At 35.1% G+C, this 22,576-nt stretch overlaps 1 protein-coding gene, 1 long non-coding RNA gene and 2 other non-coding genes across 5 annotated transcripts; 1 reads left to right on the top strand and 3 right to left on the bottom strand.

Annotated features, from left to right (window-relative positions):
* Nucleotides 1-277: 277 nt before the first annotated feature.
* Nucleotides 278-13,773, bottom strand: LOC111996099 (importin beta-like SAD2 homolog). 2 transcript variants are annotated; one of them, XM_024028030.2, is made up of 21 exons: nucleotides 13,438-13,773; nucleotides 11,545-11,717; nucleotides 11,264-11,434; nucleotides 10,480-10,590; nucleotides 10,302-10,379; nucleotides 9,218-9,414; nucleotides 9,077-9,137; nucleotides 8,730-8,804; nucleotides 8,487-8,564; nucleotides 8,312-8,374; nucleotides 8,145-8,228; nucleotides 7,875-8,053; nucleotides 6,180-6,219; nucleotides 5,939-6,082; nucleotides 5,635-5,754; nucleotides 5,328-5,543; nucleotides 4,503-4,679; nucleotides 2,868-3,549; nucleotides 2,019-2,236; nucleotides 1,407-1,542; nucleotides 278-721 (listed from the first exon to the last, which is right to left on the bottom strand). In XM_024028030.2, exons 1-21 carry the CDS (start codon nucleotides 13,574-13,576, stop codon nucleotides 564-566), a joined length of 3,300 nt encoding a protein of 1,099 aa, XP_023883798.2. In that variant the 5' UTR covers nucleotides 13,577-13,773; the 3' UTR covers nucleotides 278-563. The 2 variants fall into 2 exon arrangements, with proteins under 2 accessions (XP_023883798.2, XP_023883800.2); XM_024028032.2 differs by lacking the exons at nucleotides 9,077-9,137; nucleotides 9,218-9,414 and having other exon boundaries at nucleotides 13,438-13,772.
* Nucleotides 13,774-13,846: 73 nt separating this feature from the next.
* TRNAA-UGC (transfer RNA alanine (anticodon UGC)) lies at nucleotides 13,847-13,919 on the bottom strand. Its single transcript has one exon. It is a non-coding gene; the product is annotated as a tRNA-Ala (tRNA).
* A 1,258-nt stretch (nucleotides 13,920-15,177) lies between these two features.
* Nucleotides 15,178-17,544, top strand: LOC136063042 (uncharacterized). Its single transcript, XR_010624745.1, has 3 exons — nucleotides 15,178-15,526; nucleotides 15,999-16,063; nucleotides 17,047-17,544. It is a non-coding gene; the product is annotated as an uncharacterized LOC136063042 (long non-coding RNA).
* Nucleotides 17,545-21,781: 4,237 nt separating this feature from the next.
* On the bottom strand, nucleotides 21,782-21,854 carry TRNAA-UGC (transfer RNA alanine (anticodon UGC)). Its single transcript has one exon. It is a non-coding gene; the product is annotated as a tRNA-Ala (tRNA).
* Nucleotides 21,855-22,576: the final 722 nt, after the last annotated feature.

The raw sequence follows: 22,576 nt of genomic DNA, 5'->3' as shown, positions 1-22,576 counted from the left end.
AGCCAAAGCCCTAATAGTAATAAGTTTGATTACCGCATTTGGGAATTGCATTGTACCCTTCTGCCAAGAGTTCAATTTGCTATAAGACATCAGTATATGCCAATCTTTGTTCTTTCTTTTTTAAGACAAGTGCGCAAGCCAAAAAAATAAAAACGTTTATACGAAATTCATTAAGAATCAAATGCACATCAAAATAACGGGTGCCATGACAAACGCAGGAGCAGTATCTTAAAGGTTAGCGTGATCCATGTAGTGTGGCTTTGCAGGCCATCATTGCTTGGTAAAAAACCTAAAACTAGGAGGAATCTACACATCAAATTCATCTCTAATAAATTTCACAAATATGTCTTGAGAAATCATGTAACCCAACAACAAAAAGCCAAAAAGGGAGGATGGCACACCCAGTTTGTTCAACATTATAATTTATATGTTAATTTTAGACATGAATAAATTTATGAGCTTCCTGTTGCCCCAACATACATCACTCAACAGCCAACCACAAAACTCTATTCAAAGCCTTTCTTTGTCCCTCTGCACAACTTCATATTGAATCAAATACTCTCTCACCTGGATTGCTGGAAGAATAAACTAAACTCAGGGTAGGCATTCACGAAACTTGAAATGAGCTGCAATGGTAATGCCTGCCCTTGTATTAGAACTTGGTGGTGTTTCTCAATCAATGAAAACACAGCTCCCTTCTGATCGACCTCTTCCAAACTACCTGTAGTCCCAACATGAAAACAGCTGATCACAATATAGAGCTTGGAGGAGTTCATGAGACATGCAATCATTTGACATACCCATCATACACAAGTTATAAACCAACCATTAAATTTGAAACTTCCGTATAACCATCCTCATTTATGATTGGTTGTAGGCACACACAAGTATCACATGAACTTCAACACGTGAGTGCAAGCACAAGCACTCATAAAAAGCACAGAATGACATGGCAATCAAATTCTTATTGTGTTGTTAGGAGAACCCTGTAACTGTAAAAAAAAAAAAAAAAAAAAAAAAAAAAAAAAAAAAAAAAGAACGCGGGAGCCTGATGCTGGAACCCATGTTATATCCTGATTTAGCTGATAATAAAAGAAAAGATGATTTCGAAAATAAGGGTTCAAGCTCTGAGGAATTAGACGGCAGTATCCAAACTTGCGTTGAGGATGGAATTCTTTAAATTTTGACAAGTCACAAATCCTCAGACCATTTGTAAATTATTACATATTTTACTACTAGAGCAACTTCAAGCAAAATAGTTATGGTCTTGGTGACTGGTGAGATTGTGGGTTCAAGATCCATGGGGTGCATACATAAGTACCAATAAAAAAGAAAAGAAAAGAATAGGCTACTAAATTATTAGTAGGTGCTTTAAGTTTTAACAGATCAAGTATCGGCACACATACCTAACTCAGTCTCATGGTCTTGATCTTCCTCATCTCCTTCCTCAATAACTATTCCATTTTCCAAAGCAACGGCTGCTTTAGCATACCTATCCAAAAATTCTTCTTCAGTTTCTTCATGTTCCTCAGCTTCAGACTCCTAACAGGTAAAAAGCAATGAGTGCACAAGCAAATATGGCAGTCAATGTACAAATAGAGAAATCAAATCCCTGAATACGAACTTATCAATTTTATGTACTCAGCCAAAAAAAAAAAACCTTATCAATTTTATTTTCTGGTCATCAATTAGAGTGTAATGAACAGAGCAGTTACAAAAAGAGGATAAGCTCAATTCACCTAGACCAATGGGCAATGACCTTATTTAACAGGTCCATCTCCCAGACCAATGTCCTTGTGCGTAACGACACTTCTGCCCAGCACAAGTACGAGGCGGTGGGCAAGGTAACGGATTCAAACCTCATTAGGTTAGTGAGTTAATTGCCAAGTGTGAGAACCATCCCCTAGAGGGGCATTTTGCCTTGATTAGGAGTGCAAGTAGTAGACAACGGTGCAGAAACTATACCTTACCACCAGAATTCCTTAAAATTAAATATATACAAGATTTGGAAGTCAAACCTCATCATCATCTTCGCTTTCTTCATCATCAACATCATCATCGTCGTCGTCGTCATCATCTTCGGCCTGTCCATCATCTTCATCTTCTTCCTTCTCTTCCTGCACTTCTTTCCAACGTACAGATGCCTCCAACAGTGAAGTAAAGCAGTCATGCAACAAAACACCACTTGGCTTCTCCAGTCCCAACAGCCGTTCAACCACCTGGGCAAGTGCCATCACTGAGAGTCATTGAACAACCATTAGTAGTGCCCTATAGTGTTCAAGATGTAAAATGTAGGAATTTCTGGAAAAAAGTAGTAAAATATAGCAGAACGAATAAACTATGACAACTAAAGCAGACAAACAATGATCACCTGTGAGGTGACATGATCACCACCCCTCAAATTTTTCTAAAACAAGTATATAAGTATCAGATGAGAACATGAGGTCAGTGTGGGTTAAAATCCCAATCTTTAAAAAGTGCCTTCAAAGAGTGGAATCCAAAAGTGAAATGTCCTCAATGAATCTGGCTTGCAAACCATCGGCCATTTTATATAAAATAAACAAAAACATTCAGGTACACAGAGTGTACAAAAGGTTACACCAACAAGGGGACAAAAAGAAAAGATAGGGAAATAGGAGAGAATGAAAAACAAACAGAATCCAATAGAGCATCAACAAAATATAAGAATGAACCAGTTGCTGGCTTATGTTCAATTAAAAATAGATGTCTACCACTTATTGGCAGCAAAATAAGGAAAAGAAACAAACAGGATATGAAGCAAATATGGAAGACAAGGACCAATAACTTAAAGCAATATGTGGGTAAAGAAAATTTTTATATTAAGAGTTTAGAAGTAAGCTACTAACCAACCAACTTTATCTCAGATGTTGCCGACAGACGAGGTTCAAAGGAGCTGGTGAGGAGAAAACCCAGGGCAGAAGCCCAAATTGCAAAACCACCATTTTCACCTTTCTCCAAAATCCCCTCCACCATGTCAGGATAGCATAAGTAGCATGATGATATAGCAAGTAACAAAGGCTTCCATAGTGAGCTAGGCTTGCTTTGAATTTCTCTGAAATGAGAAAATGCTGCCCGACTGAAAGAAATCACCAACGACTGCTTCACACCATCAGTTTCAAATGAATAACTTGGGACATGCAGTAGTACGTGGACACATGAGCAAGCCCTCCATGTTGCAGACGGATACTGCAATATGGCCTCACTGACAAAAACACCAATGCCTTCAATGATAGAACGCTGAGGCACAGGTGGAGCTGGAGGGGACGGCATCTGTCTTACAAGAAAATTCTTCAAGCCATATTTGCTGTGTAGATTCACAACTTCCTTGATACAGTCAAAAACTGATAAATCCTCTGATTCTTCCCATGCATTCCAGTCTGCTATTAGGTCAGCCCAAACTAACAATAGCTCCGACACTTTAAACTCTAGAAGCATATTACTTCCAGTAACAGAGTGCATAATGGACAAGAGCAACTTTGATGAATCATCTATGCATGATGGAGGGGCAGAAGCCTCACCTTCCTTATCCTAGTCAAATTCCAGGGAAATAAAATAAATTTTATGATAAAATTCGAGAAGATATGATGAATTAAATGAAAACATTAAATATTGGACTACAGAGAGGACACGTGACCATCAAGGCCACAAGCAGAGCAAATGCAGAAAGTATGGAGGATAGGAAACCATTATTTAAAGGATAAACCAAAAGAATAAAAACCCTTAATTCAAAGACCAAACTAAGAACATAAATTTACACTAAAATGATAGGACTTAAGAGTAATTGCAAACAGCTATTGATACTTGAAGTTAATACATAAATGAGGTGTCAACACCTTTCAAAATATTTGCATACTCCACTTAAAGATGTGATACATGATCTTATAAGGCTGCACCTAGCATATCCATCAGATAAGTGACATTACACAGTTGGAAATAATACAATCCAGAACGACGATGTAGTGATAGACCAGAAAAGAAGAGCATCTCAACCAACTAGCTTTATTTGTGTGTGTGTGTGTGTGTGTAAAAAATAAGGCTCTATGTTCGTATATCCCTGTATAAATTATACAGCTGATTGATATGAGTGAATAGTGATACTCCATATTCTGTTATGCCATGCATAAAAGTGCACCAAATTATTGACTGTAGAGGTTACATGCCTAAAAATTAAAAAATATTTTTTTGATATATATATATATATATTTACAATGTAATAAGTGTGACTATGTAAAAAGCTCTAAAATTGAAAAACGAAATGCTTGAAGAAAAAAGTACAAGAAAAATAAATTGTGCAGCAAGACTAGAGCCACTCAAAAGAAAATCAAAAGGTACCCAATACTGAACTGCAATCAACTTATGTGGAAACTTTAATCCCCCACAGACACATTCTTTGTTATCCTTCACTCATTGAACATACGGCTTAGGAATATCAAGGTAAGTTCCCTTACAAATATATTACAGAGAAAGAACTTAAGACAAACCAGTTGGTAAACAGTTGAGAGCCAAGCCCGTTGCAAGAGAGCAGAGAATGCTCCACCAATGGTAGCTCGGCCAGATGTCCACTTTTCACTTGATTCATTTTGCTCAAGTTCTTCAGGCACAATGTTTTCCCAACATTGAACCATCACAGCTAATGCTGCAAAGCCCCGCTCAACCACCTATCATGACTAAAGTATCAGTTCATCAATAGTACCATATTTAACTCATCATCAATTATGTCATCTTCAAACCCCCTTTTTACAAACAGAATAAGCCTGGGATCAGGAATTTCAATCTGTCAAATCCCAGCAAAAGCCAATTACAAAAGAATAGGTATGCAAGCACATTTACCAACAAATGAAAGCAAATGTATTTACCATGAAAACTATGGTGCGACATTAATAAATAGAAACAGATGCACCACCAATGAACCAGTGGGTCAGATGCACATGCAGGTCGTGTGCACACATGCAAAAGTGTGTGTGTGTGTGTGTGTGTGTATTACGGATAAGTCAAAACAACTGACTTTATTTAACAACGCATACCTAACACTTGATTGGACAAAATGGGCAAAGGATGGGGAAGATAATGGTTAAAAATTCTCAGACTTGAAACCTTTTTAGATTCTGATTTAATCAAAATAATTCTTTTCTTTTTTCCTCCCATATTGGTAAAACCTAATAAATAAGCCAATTTTATAATATATATATATATATATATATATGTTGTATTCCCATGTCTTAATTCAAAAAATCAGTACAACATGCTACAACCAGATTTTGAAAATGATAAAAACCAATGGACTAGCAAGGAAGATCCACACATACTTGAGGCCATGGCTCCAGATTTGCAGGTATCCACTTTGAGATTGCACCCACCAATGATGAAACAATATATGGTATATGAACAACAACAGTTTCATCTCCAGCCTCCACCACTGAACTCAGAAGCTGGAATAAAATGGAGCTCTCTTCATCTTCATTACTAATCCTACCAATCACACCTTCAAGTAGAGGTAACCACTCAGGTGGCGCATAGTCATTCTGAAGAGAAGAAAATAGCCAGATGAAAAACCGGAATGACCTTGCAATGGACACCATTACATAATCCAAAAGGGTTCATTCAAAGATCTACCTCAAGAAGCGCAGCAATTGCTCCAGCAGCAGAAACCCTGACAGGATAACAAGAAGTATCCCCTTTATCGGGCATGGCCAATGCCTTGAGCAATGAAGAATATACATCTGCACTCATCTCCTAGAAGCAAGACTAAAACTCAGTGGGGGACATGATAGTATCCATAAAAAATTAGTAATTCAGAGCTCAAGAAATATAATTCAAAAGAAGAAAGTGAGGTAGTGTGATATAGCAAGTGATCAACACTTCTTTTGTGTCAAAGAAACACACAAAAGAGATGGCATGAGTAAGAAAACAGTCATACTTCTGGTAGACAAGTTGCAAGCTCTCCAAGTATCCAATTTGCAGTGGCAACCAAGTACGGTAGGCTCACAGATAGCATATACAATGGTAACACCCGAGTACGAATAATAGTAGTTACATAGCCAGATCCTTGCTCCCTTAGAAACTATAAATGCAATAGTACAACTATAAACTTGTTATTGTACACTCTAATTTAACAATAACTCACCATTGAATAAACTAATGTGGTGAGATCTCCTTACATCTTGCAGACCACCATATGCCATCAGAACACCAAAATAACTGTCATGTTTAACATTTAAGAAAAAAATTATACATACGTACATATAAAATGCAATATAAAAACAAATATATGCAAACAAGGGAGCCAGCCAGCATCTTTATGACTTTATCGTCCAAATGAAAATTAACAGAAGACAATGAAATAAGGTACAAGAGCAGAAACTGTTTGAAATAGAGGTGGCAACGACAATAAGTGGCAATTATTCTAATAAGGCATCACCTTTGGGGAGGTCATAGCCCAAATGAAGAGGCTTTGGTGGCAGACGATATGAGTTGGCATAATGGAGTCCTACACTTGGATGTTTTGTTTACTAGGGCCATCCATGATTGGGACATGGGGCTTTACAAATCTTTTCTGCTTTCTCTATTCCATCAAAATTAATAGGGATGGTGAAGATCGGGTGCATTGGCTCCCAGCTAGGTGTGGTAGTTTTGAAGTTAAGTCTTTTATTAGTCCTTAATACCCGACCGACCCTAGTCTTCCCATGGAAAAGTAAATGGAAGGTTAAGTTCCTACTAAGGCTGCAAGAACAGTGGATAGTGACACGTGTCAAGTCAGACCTTTGCAACAGGAATATTAAACAACTTGGAAACGTAGATAGATAACCTAGTATTAAGCACCTAAGGTTGGTTGGAGTCGGCTACAGACTTTGGAGACAATTTCAATAGAAATTTTATTCATCAAAATATCCCCCTTAATAAGAGTACAAGACTTTGCTTATATAGACAGCTAAACCCTAATTATAACTGACATAAGAATCCTTAATTGCTTTATTACAAAAAAAAAAAAATCTTGTGTTTAGGAAATAAAATAGTAATAACCTAATAAACTACTAGGACCTAAAATAAAATACAATTAACCAATAAATAAAATAAAAGTAAATCAAAAGAAATCTTTGCTTGCACTCCGCATCATAGCAAATATGGTGCAGAACATGCCAGACCTTTGCAACAGGAAAATTAAACAATTGGGATATAAAGAAAGATAACTTAGGAGTCAATATTAAGATATCTATTAAACAAAATAAATTAAAATAAACCCTTGCTTGCACTCCCCTCATTAGAGAGACTATAGACCATTTACTGCTTCACTGTACTATGCAAACAATCTATGGCCTATAGTGTTTTATCTGTTTGGGCTTCAATGGGTTATGCCTAAGAGGGTAGTGGATTTGTTGGCTTGCTGGACGGGTTTTTGAAAGACATTGTTCTGTTGATGCATGGAGGGTCATTCCCCTATGCGTCATGTGGACCATCTAGAGAGAATGAAACCAGCACACAATTGAAGGGATTGAGCATTTGTCTTTGGAGCTGAAACTGTTTTTACTTCATTCTCTTATGGCTGGATGGCTGCTTTAAGAAGTCATTCATCTTCTTTTGGAGGAGTTCCCAGATTTATGTAACTTGTGATGATCTTTGTAGCTTCCCTAGTACACTGCTTGTGTACATGGGGAGTTTACCAAAAAAAAAATTCCCATCCTCCCCTACCCCTCACCACAAATTGGTAGGAATAAGAACAAAACAAAGCGCGCGTGCACACACACACATAAAGCTGTAGAAATATTTGTAACCAAACCTTAAATATCTGTTTTGCAAGACATACAGATTCAAGTTGTAATTGATGGATAATATCAGAGAGACATTCAAGAACTCACTCATTAATAATTCTAGTTTGTGATGCATTTGCATCGGAAGGAATAGGAAACTTTGACAAAAATGGAAGAACAAATAACTCCCCCATATAACGGTGCTGATTATGTCTCTTGTTCTTTTCACCTTTTTTGCGCTTTGATGAAGCTGAAGGACCATTACTGGAAGTTCCCATCGGAGGGCCCTATAGGGACCAAAAGACAACATAGACAATATTACTTATCAAAAAAAAAAAAAGTCTCAAAGACATTTATTAAGGAATACAACAAAGCAACCTTTGACATTGAAATAACACCAAGTAAGTTTATTGAGCTTTTTCTGGCTGTAAACAAATCCTCCCTCCATCCAGAAATTTCATCCTGCATAAGATTAAAAGCATTAACATGATAGCTAAGCAAAATGGCATATAAATATTTTGTAAAGATCATGATCAACTTTATACAAGATCAGATGGAAGATTCTTCCGCATGTATTCATCTGCATCTTCTTCCCACTCCGAAATATCCTATTTCCAACAATAACCATTGAAAAAGTCAGGATTTACATGACTAATCAGATTGTTAGCCTTTAAAGCAATTTTCAAATAGTAGCATACAAATTTCTTTCAGAAACCATACCTTCTCATTCATTACTAGAGCTGGAAAGATTGCAGAGTCCAACAAGAAGGTAAAATGAGGTGAAACTAATCTCCATCCCTGTAGCATATGAAAATGAATACCTCCAAAAAAAAAAAAAAGATGATGTTGCAATCAAACTAGGACTCCAACTGTCACCTTCTACTCATTATCTTTTCAAATAACTAATACCACTTAAGAGTAATATTGAGCAGAGAATTTAACAAATACCATAAAATAACTTACTGGGCCTGTCTCTAGGACACGTGATATCACATCAAAAGCTAGGGAAACAATCCTCTCTGATAAAAAATCAAGCTTCTGCAAAGGAAAAATTACTTTCAACTTTCAAGGTTCTAGAATGACCACAAAGCAGCTAAATAGCCAGCTATGGCAATGTCAACTTATGAAAGCAAGCAAATTCAAGCTGAGAGCCATATAAAATCACATAAAAGCACAAATCCATGGTGAAAAATAATTGTCAGCAGGATACAATATGAAGTTTTGGTGCTACACAGAACAAGTTGTGTGAAAACTAATGTGAGATGTTCAAGATATACATTTTTGCATAAATTTAAAAAAAAAATTCTTACACTGATATTTTTGCTATATTTGACCACATTTAAAGCACAGTTTATAATGTCTGGCATCAACCTGAATATCAGAGGGAACGCATGTCAACACTAACTAAAAATACTTCTGATCCAATCAAATTGAATAACAGATGTTATTACTTATCAGAACACTTCCGGTGTCGGGTAACCAAAGCACAGAAAATAAGCAAACTTCTCTTCCCAGTCTTCAATCTCATCATGTATCCATCCTCCAAGGTGACAGCACAATCAAAACTCAAAGAACCCAGAATGCTGATCAGATCACGACAAAATGAAGGCAAAAGAGGAGCTAAAGTAGATGGCATATACGACCTCACCTATAAAACTAACAGTGGTTCAAAAGCAATCCCTCAGGTGAAAGAAAAATGACATGACTGTGCAACAGAAAATCATAACTAGAATTCAAAAGGCAACAACAACCAAGTCTTAGTCCCAAAATTAATGGATTGGCTATGGATCCTCAACAGTTTAATTATAATCAGTCACATGTATTCTTTTCCACAAGTAGAATTCAGCAGGGGGGAAGCCAAGACACAAATGTTATTTGCAGCGAGGTACCACCAGCTATTAAATAGCAAAAATAAAATGAGAAAAAAGAATGTAATGGATTACGGTCATACCAATCTATTACTTGTGCCTTCTCATGTAAATATTAAGGCAGTTGTCAAACAATTGAAAGAAGAAACTCATTACTTTAAAAGATATATGAATCTGTAAGGACTAACAAACACTATGTTATACAATTTTGATAATTCCAACAGAATCTCTACCCCTTAAGTGTTGCAACAGTACATGCCCTAGTATGTGAAAAGTATAACCCATCCATGTTACAGACATAAACTAATGACCATGCATCACCCAGATAGATAGGTCAAGTTGTTCAAACAAGGATTTAACTGTTCTAACTTAGATCACTAGAAGTCCAGGAGAGCACAGAAGAAAGTGAGAAGCATCGTATACTGATTATCACATAGGCAAAGTGGTAACACAACCATATTTAGACACCATAGTACAACAAAATTTCAACCAAAAATTGCATATACCACTAGCAAAGCACCAGAATCAAGAAGGATACACTTGGATTTAATTCAGCTCTAAACTGATTCCACATATTCCAATAATTGAATGTCAAAGTGAATAAATACTACTGATGGATTACTAAATTTCTTTAACATCAGTATCAGAAACAGAAAATAGTACTTACAGCAAAATATATGCATTTACAGACAGTGAGAAGGACTTTCTCCGTTTCCATTTCTGTTCTATCATGGGTAGCTAAAGCCTGTTTCACACACCAAAGAATCAGACACTAAGGAGACTTGTAAAAGAGTGCCAAGTGCGCACAGGGACCACAGAGCACAATGAAGGGTAAAGATGACTACCTTTTCAACCAAATGATGGAATAATGCCAGCAGGGGTACAAGAATTTCTTTCGCAATTAGCTCTAGCTGTGGTGGCACTGGCTCCTTAGCAACTTTAGGATTCAAAAAATACTGCAAGAAAAAGTTTGAAGTTTGAGTGACTAAGAAAACCATAAATAATATGATTCCAAACATAAATTAATACTTCAAGATTTACCAACTTTGGCTTTACATTCCCGTTTCATATACCATTGAAAGTCTCAAAAACTTTTTTTAAAACATTGAACGATGATATATAGAAACACAGAGTAACTAAATAGTTTATGCCTTTGTTTCCTCCATGGGAAGCAGATGCATGAAAAAATATGAGAAATGGAAACATGAACAGATACCAAAAAAGGTTCTATCTTAGTTGGGAGCAAATAGGAAAAATGTACAGGGAAGCAACCAACTAAATTGAAAATTGAATGCGAGAGAGGGAAAACACATGAGAAAGTTAAAAGGTGATTGGATAAACTATATATCACTACAATATGGGCCATTGTTTGATTGACACTTCCCACATTTTAAAAAAAAAAAAAATTCACTTCACCATTATCTTTAATCCATTTATCACAATTTTAAGGAATCTCTCCAATTGTTTCCTACATCGGTCCATAGAAATATAACAGTTTTCACACAAATCCCATCCTCATTTAAAAGAGAGAGAGAGAAGGAGCTGGGGGCCTCAATCAAGTAGCCATTGTACTTGCTTTCTCCATGGGATCTTAGCAAGTTAGTTTATAAGTCACCAGAGGTTAAGCACCTGGAAAGGTCGAAGAAGTGCATGAAGAACTGTAAGGGCATTGATGGTGTTCCATCTCCAATCTGCACCATTGCTAATAAGGTTACTATTTTGAATAGCAGACAACAGATCAGGTACGAGTTCAGGCCATGAATTCTGCTTCACAAACTCAGCGACAACAATGATCCGGAACTGCGAGCATATCCAAAGCTTAGACATATAAGTAATGGACCTAATGCTGAAAAGAAGTTTGGATGTGCAGTAAAAGAACCCAAGGTCTAGATATAGAAAAATACGCATACCGCTTCTACCAAAACTTTTAGAACCACAGGTTCAACTTGAAGCAAAGCTTGCAAAAGCTGCTCCTTGAACTCCTTACTGACTTTTGACAATGTACCATCATCATTGATGCTTCGTCTAGTGAAGTTCTTAAGGTAGGTGGCAGCAGCAACTTTTTGACCTTGATTTTCACCACCTATAGATAAAAGTATAAGGTACCTAACATTATATCAAGTAACTTTCACCATTTTACAGGTATGAAATTAAATCCAGTACAACAAGCAATGACGAACAAGAATTAATGGGCTTTGACCTTACATTAATCAACATGATATTTATGAATTGAGAAAATAACTAAACTTGGGGTCCATTTAGCTGCTCAGAAAATGTAAGATGAAATCCGTTACTGTCAAATTCCTTCCTATTTTTTGTTTCTTACTTTCATTTTTGCAATAGGTTTAACAATAACAGTGCAAAATAACAAATAGTGAACATTTTCAATTTGACTTTCAAGTCATGTTTGGCATCTAAGGAAATACAATTTGAAACACTAGAAACCAATACCCAATAGGTCTGTAAAAAAACACGGGCTCGACTCTGAAAAAAATTGTTTGTCCATTTATTTAGAAAACAAGCTAAGCTCTGAGACTTAGGTTCATCGACAACCCAAGGTCATACATTTATTTTTGGATAGGTAACAACCCAATCTCATACATAATAATATATTTGTGAGTGAATTCATGAACATGGAGCTTGATATAATTATGCATGTGTGTGTGTGTGACTGTGTGTATAAATAAAATATTTACATATGGTTGAGACTGGATTGTCAATGTTTGTAAATAAGGTCATAGATATAAAAATATTGCATTTTATTTATTGATAATATAAATAGTCCATTCACTGCTAACAATTATATATCATTTTTTTTTATAAGTAATAATTTTATCGAAAACCATAAGAGTCACCCAAGTAGATGTATACAAATGGGACAATACAGTCAATCACGCAAATTACAATGATCTATCAAATCGCAAATCAAACATAAAGAATAACAACCCACAACTGACATCCAATCCAACAAAATTCTAAAGAAAAATAATTTAAGACCAGGCAAAGATCTTTCAGAATCTTCAAAGTTTTGGGCATTCCGCTCTCTCCAAATAGCCCACATTAGGCAATGCGGCACCGCCTTCCAAATAACATCATTTCGATGATGAACAAACCTCCCTTGCCAAGAAGCTATTAGATCAACAATACACCACAATTTCATAGCAACAGGGCAATGAAATAAAAGACGATTCACAGATTCCCCATTACTTTTTTTTTTTTTTTTTGACAGGTAGATTTTGGATTACATGTGCACATGCAACACCAATCCAAAACATATATATACTCTGCTTGCGCAAATTATCAGTCGTCAACATTTTCCCCAATTATATAGCATTTGTTACAAATACAAGATAGGCTAAATCTATAAATGAATATTAATATATCAAATTAACTCAAACAATATAATTATAACCATAATTAACTAAGCATTATCAAAGATTTTACAAAGAACAGCAAAAATTTACTAATAATCATAGTAATTCCTTCATATAACTAAAGAACAAGTTTAGCAACCCACTCACGAAAATGGTTTAGTTTATTCAAAAATAAAGAAATCAACCAAGCATTTCTAGCTTGGTGATAAGCTTGAGCTCGAGAATGCTCGACTCTATTACAGCCGAGCCTAACACTGTGTCTAGCTTAGCTATATATTTCTCAAAAACAAGAACGATTTCAAATGCTAGGCTTAGATGTATTTAATTTGAGCGAGTCTATACATACATACATACATACATATATATATATATATGGAGAGAGAGAGAGAGAGAGAGAGAAAGAGAGATTGTAAAATGAAGAGGATTTACCGGCGGCGATGGCGAGGAGGGAGAAAGGGAATTCAGGGCGGAGAGAGAGGCGATCGAGAGCTTCCGAAGCGGTACGGACGGCGTTGCTATCGGGGCTGAGCGTCTGGCTGAGTAGCGGAGCGATCTGAGCGACCTCCATAGGTGGTCAAGATTCGTAGAAACCCTAGCTTTTGGTTTGAGCTGCGGATAGATGAGAAGGAAAAGGAAGAGAGAATAAAGAAAAAGAAAAAAAGTGTGAAAATTAATTGGGCGGGAAAAAATTGATTGTAGTAGTTATAAACTTGTCATCTCAACGGTGGCAAGAGCTGCAAAGCTGTAAAAAAATTAAAAAATAAAAATAAAAATTGAGATCTGAATTCAAAATGACAAAAATATATCTGAATTCCGAAACGGACAAGGAAATAAGGGATGGAGATGCGGGGTATCGAACCCCGTGCCTCTCGCATGCAAAGCGAGCGCTCTACCGTTTGAGCTACATCCCCCCCATCAGCTGTTCTTTCGTTTACATTAAATATATTTTATTTCTTTTCCTGTATCATGCAATTTATTGAAGAAATTAATGTCAATGTTCAACCCAACCCACAAACACGACATAAGTTTTTGCGGGTTAGGGTTGGGCCTTAGTGGGTTTGAGTTATAAATGAGTCAACTCAAAAGCGACACGATAAAAAACGTGTCATAAGTTGGTCAACTCGCGTAACCGGCAATAGACACATTTGACATACTAATTTATTTTAGTCATCCCAAAAATAACTCATTTAACATAACCTGTTTAACTCGTCTAACAAATAAATAATAATTTTATTTTAGATTTGTCAAATACCTTTTATATCCTACCTATATTTTAAATTAAAAAAGAAAAATAAATAATTACAAAAACTTACAAGGGATAATAGTTGGTAATTGAAACTTTACAAACCTTGAGGATATTATATTTTTGTTGAAGTGTATGCACTTCTTTTGGAGTGTAAATAACTTATTTCTAGATAGATGTTATTGTTTTATTGAACTATATTATTTTGAATATGGGTTGAGACTTTAAGTGTATGAACTACTTTTGGGATTAAAAAAAAATTCTAGATAGATGTTATATTTAATATTATGCAGGTTGAAATAAGTTGCATTACATTCATGTTAACGCAACACGACCCGTTTATCAAGCATCTCAAGTGGGTTGGGTTAGGTCAATCCGCCTTATTAATAGGTTGGGTTAAAGTTGAAGGGTTATGACACGATTATTAAATGGGTCGAGTTCGGGTTAAGCCACTTAGTCGAATACCCCTATCTTGATACGACATAAACCCAATACGCTAACCCGAATTGACACCCTTAATTAATATTAGTTGATGGCCTCAACTCTCTCACCATGGGCCCTGAAAATAAAGATAGGTAGTGTAAAATTGGATAAAGTTGAAAACAAATTTCAGGTGCGATGGATAATTTTTTCTATGAGTCCCGTGCACTGTTCACGGGACCTAAAAGTATAGAATTCAGGAAAAAAATAATAAAATAAAATTGGGCCTCACACGGCACTATTCATATTTAAAAATTTTCTTGCTACAGTATTTTCAATTTTTAATAATAAGAATAGACTCATTATCAGGAGACGGATTGTTTTCATCAAAAGAGTAAGAAGTGACTTGTCAAAGTACAAAGTTATTCTAAACACTACATGACAATTTATTAGACTAGCATAATTTGGCTACAAATCAGGTAAGAAAATAACATGCATCTATTTCATGTGCAATAGTTAATAAACACTAGCCCCCTTTCTCTACTCGATATCTCACTCGGACTCTGCCCCTCACCGTGTAGTCGCCGCAAACCCAACCCTCACTGCCGACTCCACCGATTCGTGAGCCACCGAGCCCTCTACCGCCAGGTACCCATTCCCGTTCCCGCAGGTTTTACCCGTTCCCCTTCTCCTTCCCCATTTCCACTCCACCGGCCACCATCGTACCCCTTCCCCTTCCCCCTTCCCCTCCACCTCTCACTCTTAATACCCACAACCTCAAAGCCAAAATCCCACCCCTGGCCTCTTAAGACCCAAAATCTCAAACCCACTCTTAATATCCAAATCACACTCTAGGTAACTCTCTATCTCTAGTTGGTGGTTATTTTGGTTTTTTTTTTTTTGGTTTAGCTTGAAGTTTGGTTTGTGTTGTCTTAGGCATATGTATATGGCTGTGCCACTGTTAGTTCATTTTGAGGTCTGCAGTTTCGATTCTGGTTCAAGTTGTGTTCTTGTAGCTGTTGTTCCAATGGATGAAAGAATATGGTGTGATGCGTGTTTTTTTTTTTTTTTGAGAGGTGTTTTAAAAATGCCGGCAAAAATTGTAGAACAGAGGTCAAACATCATTATATTATTTAAAATTAAATAATTATTTGTTTATGAAAAAAATTGTCATACTATTTGATGATAGGAAATGACTAAATGTTGTTTAAAGAACATTTTATAATATTGACATTTATAATTTCATTGTTTTATGTCTAAGTACGGTTTAAACTATCAGGCTAGTGTATTGATAAATTTCGTTGTAAAATAATATTAGCTTTTGCAGGGAAGCATTCTCGCTTGGGGGAAGCTTGGATTTCTTGTAAAAAGGCTGGTGATCTATTGAGCATAGTAAGTACTTTTGACCTAAATAATTTTTCAAGTCTACAATATTAATGAGATGTTAAATTTCTGCTTTGTGGTGGGTAGTTGATTTGGTGCAAGCGGGTGGCTTGCGTGGTAATATAAGATGGTTTCAATGGGATATCGGAAGTGTTTAATGTGTACTGTGCATTGTACATATTTAGATTTATGTGTTTCACTGGATTATATATTGTGAGCCACTGATTTGCATCAAAATATTAATGTATTCAAATATAGGAAAAAACATATTGATTTAACATCACTACTCTTTTTTATATATATAGGCATTCATGTTTATGTAATATATATATTATATAGGTTAGGATATACCTTTCGTGTGCTGAGAATCTTGTTACTCCTGTTATATTAATTATCTTCATCTCTCAAATAATTTTTTCTCCATATATATACTCTTAAAGTATATGTTTATTATTTAAATATTTTCACAACTTTTAATACGTACGTAATGTACTTCATGCATTCTTATTCATACAGTTGGTATAAAGCTACCAAAAGAAAGAACAAGCTTAAATTCAAGCTTATTCTACACAGAGTGCATTCCCATAAAAAAAATGCTTCAAATTATGCAATTTCACTAACTTTTTTTGGTGATGTATGATTGTTTAATCAAAATGGAAGTCCTATTAGTTTGCAATTAGCTCAAACTTTTTCATATAATAAACCAATATGAAATCATATCAAATATGAAAGCCAACATTAAAATTTTGAAACGTAAAGGGACAAAATGATTACCACCCCCAAACTATAAGGGTCAAAAGTGTACTTTAGTCTAACCATAAATATGTGTATAATTAAATAAAATATATTGAAAGATTTTAATTAAGTGCATATTAAGTTTGGTCAATAACAACCAACATTGTCTACATATCATATGTCCACGTTTAAAGCTTTAGATGTTAAGAGATTAGGATCTAACCCTTAGTATGTGCACTAATGAAATGGTGTTGTAGGTAAAATTCGTAAGATTTTGTTTAGCAATGGATAAAAGTTGGATGAACAAGGAGAGGAATACTTGGGAATATTTTGAAGGTGTAAAAAATTTTGTGAAATTTGCATCTCTTACTGCACGCAATGGGAGGATGTGTGCATGGAAAACTGTTTCCAACAAAAGTTGTACGAGATCACCTATATAGTTATGGGATTCTTACCAATTACAGACCTTGGGTTTTTCATGGGGAATCAGAGTCAACCACGACACCTACTAAAGGTGGGAGTATGCTTCATTGGTAACGTTGTTGTTAAATTATCTTACGATGTTGCCTTTATTGTATTCAGGATGATGATGATGAGGATACGGATTGATGAGTATTCTCCTGCTCCTTACTACTGCATTATGGTTATTTACTTGTATTCAATGTATAAAGTAGGATACTTAACTTTTTATATGTAATGTCTACAAAATTTGAACTGGCTTCTTTATTTGGCATTTCAATCTATATATTATAGCTTGTTATAGTATTAATTTGGTAGTTTGGAAAGCGCGGGCGCTTTAGTTAGTATTGAATTTTGTGGAGTTACAGACAGGGTGACAAAAATTGCCTACGAGCTGTAAAGAAATTTTGTGATGCCAGGAGCTAGTTCTGCCCAGGAACAAAAAAAGAAGTAAGTGAACAATCTTATGGGCTATTAATACTCGGCTTGGTTGAACTCATTTACAATCATACTTTTCCTTCCAAACACTTTAAAATCCTCATACATATAATGATATTATACTTGCAAGGTTTCCTATGGTTCTTACTTGGCATCAAATATAAATTCTCTTATTATAAATGTGACAAGTGGCATAATAGGGGAATCACACTTGTAAAACCATGGGAATGTTGAAAGTGACATTGGATCATACATAGTACTTCTCATGCTAATTACTAGCCCATTAAAAGTGCATGCAAAAGAGATATGGCTTTAAGTAGTTTTACGCAGCTACAAACCACTATTTGACGTTGCCACAAGTGCCATTCAAGCCCAAGAAGAGCGAAAAATGTGAAAAAACCAATTGTTAGTAATCGTCAAACCTCAAGGAGATAAAGACACATGTATAGAATAATATCGTTACAAAATTATTGAGTCTCAAGTATATGTAAACAGAATGTCTGCTTTCAAGAGAATGGCACCACTCGCTATTGACAAACATGCATATACAATTATCATTCTCTTTCGTCCTAATACACCCCCCCCCTAAAAAAAAAATATATATATATATATATAGACTGAAAACCTAAATTACAATTCTCAAAATTTTATCTTAACCTCACTCTTCCTCCACTCAACCTCATCAACGCCTCCATCACTACTGCTACTGTTCTTTTCCTCAAATTAGACCCGGTGTTGTTGACTTGCTGCGACTGCTCCTTGCTGCAACTGCTCCTCCTCAGATCCTTGATCATAGTCACACACAAGTTTGGTAAATCTAAAAAATTTCTCTCCTTTCTCAAGTTCATATTTTTGTTCTTTTGTCTTTGCTATATTGCTCTGCATTGGTCCTCTGCCCTCTACGTTTTTTTATGAACTGAGATATGTCGTGTTTGTGAGTTGTGGCTTTTTATGGACTGGTGTGTTGTGTGGACTGTAGACTAGTTTGTGGCTTTGTATTGACTATTGTGTAATTGTGGCTTTTTGTGTAGACTGGTCACCTGTGTGCTATGTTTCAATGTTTGTAACTTTTTTTGTTGGTTTTATCTATAAAGACATAAAGTGGGACCACTAGGACAGTAGGACGTGAGTACTGAATTGTGATAGTGAATTTGTGAGACTAGTCTTTGGTAGCGACTGTTTTGTGAGTTGAATTTGTGAGACTAGTCTTTGATAAGTCATAAGTGACTTTTTTGTGAGACCAATTAACCAAAGTCTTTGGTCTAATTGATTTGGTTTTATCAAAAACTTTGTCTTTGTCACTTTGTGTGATGTGATGTGGCTAATATTAGTAATATATATGAACTTGTGAACTTTGTCTTTTTCACTTTGTGTGATGTGGCTAATATTAGTAATATATATAAACTTATGTGCTTGTTTGTGATTATTTTGGTTTTAGATTTGTTTTTGTTGAGATGTCCCTTTTTTTTTGGTTGGTGTATAGATCTACGAAATATGGAAATAATGAAACATTTTTCTTGGTTTGTAGATCATGAGTAAATCCACTACAAAATTAAATTTGTTTTAGACTTGGTAATTAACTTAGAAATTAACTTTCTTTTCATAATTAGTTGTTGTTAACATGTCCTCCTTTAAGCATAAAAAGTCCTCTTAATTGAGGCAATACTAAACCACATCCACTAAAAACAAAGTCAACATAATCCATCCCAACCCATAATCAATCAATTTGAAGAGGCATCAAACCACATGCAACCACTTCGAATAAGTGAAAATTATAAACAAATCAAATATTATCCACATGCTCTTTCATTTTTTTTTTTCCAAAATACAAAACTTTATTGAATTACCATTGAAGTTTTAAGCCCCTCCACCAATAGCAAAATGGTATCACCAACTACAAAATATTAATATTATTTCAACGGAATTTAGGCGTGGAATGATCTTATTTTTGGTGCAATGAAGTGGGGGAAGTGAGAAAAAACCGAAGTGTGGCAACTGAAACTGATCATGGATTCATGATTCTTTTTTTCATGATGGAATCATGGATTCATAATTATGTGGGTTGGTAGTTTTTATTTTTGAATGTTTGAGGAAGTGCTACTAATTCAAATAGTCATCTCTTAGAAGTTGTGATTGGGATAATTGGGAACTGGCTTGCCGTTTAGAAAAAATAAGGATATGTGATAGTGACTAAATTTAAAAAAAAATATATGAGAAGTTATAGTAATGGTTTTATAGTAGAAATGTTTTTTTTTTCTTCTTCCAATTCAAAATAAAGAAAAAGAGATTTGAGATGGGAAAAAAAACATAAACATGAGAGTAGAGAATAAGGAAAGTTGAAATTCAAAAACAAAAACAAAAACGTGAGATTAGGAATTAACAAAATAGGAAATTAAAAAAAAAATTAAGAAAAAAAGAAACCGGTAAGTTTTTATTTTATTTTTTTAATAGGCCAGTAAGTCTTGTTGATAAAGTAAAAAAAGAAAAAGAAAAAAAAAAGGTGAAACGTGGTGACGTGGTGAAGACATGGGTTAGTGAGAGAGTTATTTTATTTTGTAGGCAAAGTTTTAGGTGGAGTTAGAGATGTATTTTTACCATATTGTGCTAAAATTTTGTTCTACTTAAACTTAAGATGTTGGGGTATTTTCAAACTGCTTAAAAATCCAACTCAAGAAAGAGAATTTTATGGGGAAAATTTAGGGAAATTTGTGACGTTATTGACCCTATTCCTATAACATTTGTATGAGAAGTTATTGATTACTAGATGTAGTATTTTTTACGAGTCCAAATCTTCTGTCCCACTTTTCCTGCTCCACTCTATACTCCACCAATAAATACTTGCCACGTGTTCACCTAATTAATTAAATATTATCATTATTGACTTATTAATCCTACAGTTATTAATTAATAATATCACGTGGCATGTATTTATTGGTGGAGTATAGAGTAGAGCAGAAAAAGTGGGAAAGAAGATTTGGACTCATTTTTTACCTTTAGAAAAGTCCATATCAAAGAAGAGAATTCTGTTATAAATAGTATAAATAATACCATGTTTTCAATTAATAAAAAGGAACAATAAATATTCTTAATGCCATGTTAGGAGAGATAAAAACAATATAAGAGCAAAAAGATAAATAGGCAAATAGGCAAACAGCTAAACAGCTGTACAAATATTTTATAAGAAGATTGTTGAAGTTGTTTCTTTATAGTGGAATTTCCATGGGAGTAGTCCTTTAGTGGTTTTTCTATGGAAAAGGTCACTACTTGGTTTTTAACTTCATTACAAAACCTGTAAGTGCTTTTATTGCCTTGACTATTATTATTTCTTTAAATCTGGTATTTGATATTTGTTTGTGTGTGGAATTCATAATGCACTAATTGAATTAATTTGTGTATTCGACTACATAAATTGCTTGGGATCAAATAGAAATTTTTAACAATTTTTCTATCAATTTTTCTCCACGAGTTGCCCAGTTGGTTTGAGGTTGAATTCTCTATGCTATTTGCCTACTTCACTTACTAGTTATTTCCCTATTCTGAAGTGTGCACTGTGCTTAGTGTTGTTTGGAACCGCAAAAAATTTACAAGGGAATCTGTAAAAAAATATATAGGTTTGCTTAGTTCGTAGTCAAGAGTTATGAATTATGATTAAAGAAAAAGTATAAATTATTCTTGTTAGTGTATCGTTATTTACCGGCGGCGATGGCGAGGAGGGAGAAAGGGAATTCAGGGCGGAGAGAGAGGCGATCGAGAGCTTCCGAAGCGGTACGGACGGCGTTGCTATCGGGGCTGAGCGTCTGGCTGAGTAGCGGAGCGATCTGAGCGACCTCCATAGGTGGTCAAGATTCGTAGAAACCCTAGCTTTTGGTTTGAGCTGCGGATAGATGAGAAGGAAAAGGAAGAGAGAATAAAGAAAAAGAAAAAAAGTGTGAAAATTAATTGGGCGGGAAAAAATTGATTGTAGTAGTTATAAACTTGTCATCTCAACGGTGGCAAGAGCTGCAAAGCTGTAAAAAAATTAGAATAAAAATTGAGATCTGAATTCAAAATGACAAAAATATATCTGAATTCCGAAACGGACAAGGAAATAAGGGATGGAGATGCGGGGTATCGAACCCCGTGCCTCTCGCATGCAAAGCGAGCGCTCTACCGTTTGAGCTACATCCCCATCAGCTGTTCTTTCGTTTACATTAAATATATTTTATTTCTTTTCCTGTATCATGCAATTTATTGAAGAAATTAATGTCAATGTTCAACCCAATCCACAAACACGACATAGGTTTTTGCGGGTTAGGGTTGAGCCTTAGTGGGTTTGAGTTATAAATGAGTCAACTCGAAAGCGATACGATAAAAAACGTGTCATAAGCCGGTCAACTCGCATAACCGGCAATAGACACATTTGACATATTAATTTATTTTAGTCATCCCGAAATAACTTATTTAACACAACCTGTTTAACTCATCTAACAAATAAATAATCATTTTATTTTAGATTTGTCAAATACCTTTTATATCTTACCTATATTTTAAATTAAAAAAGAAAAATAAATAATTACAAAAACTTACAAGGGATAATAGTTGGTAATTGAAACTTTACAAACTTTGAGGATATTATATTTTTGTTGAAGTGTATGCACTTCTTTTGGAGTGTAAATAACTTATTTCTAGATAGATGTTATTGTTTTATTGAACTATGTTATTTTGAATATGGGTTGAGACTTGAAGTGTATGAACTACTTTTGGGATTAAAAAAAAATTATAGATAGATGTTATATTTAATATTATGCAGGTTGAAATAGGTTGCATTACATTCATGTTAACGCAACACGACCCGTTTATCAAGCATCTCAAGTGGGTTGGGTCAGGTCAACCCACCTTATTAATAGGTTG

Source organism: Quercus suber, unplaced genomic scaffold, assembly GCF_002906115.3.
Source record: "Quercus suber isolate HL8 unplaced genomic scaffold, Cork oak 2.0 scaffold_480, whole genome shotgun sequence".
NCBI classification, from domain to species: Eukaryota; Viridiplantae; Streptophyta; class Magnoliopsida; order Fagales; family Fagaceae; genus Quercus; species Quercus suber.
The sequence above is the reverse complement of the archived record's forward strand: the minus strand, read 5'-3'. Positions and strand labels throughout refer to the sequence as shown.

Bases quoted from the DNA above. Each gene is read 5' to 3' on its own strand.
- LOC111996099 (XM_024028030.2), bottom strand. From the start codon at position 13,576: ATGGAGGTCGCTCAGATCGCTCCGCTACTCAGCCAGACGCTCAGCCCC. The intron at 11,435-11,544 runs GTATGCGTATTT...ATATGCTCGCAG, and splicing joins TAAAAGTTTTGGTAGAAGCG to TTCCGGATCATTGTTGTCGC. The intron at 722-1,406 runs GTATGTGTGCCG...TTGGGACTACAG, and splicing joins AGACCATGAGACTGAGTTAG to GTAGTTTGGAAGAGGTCGAT.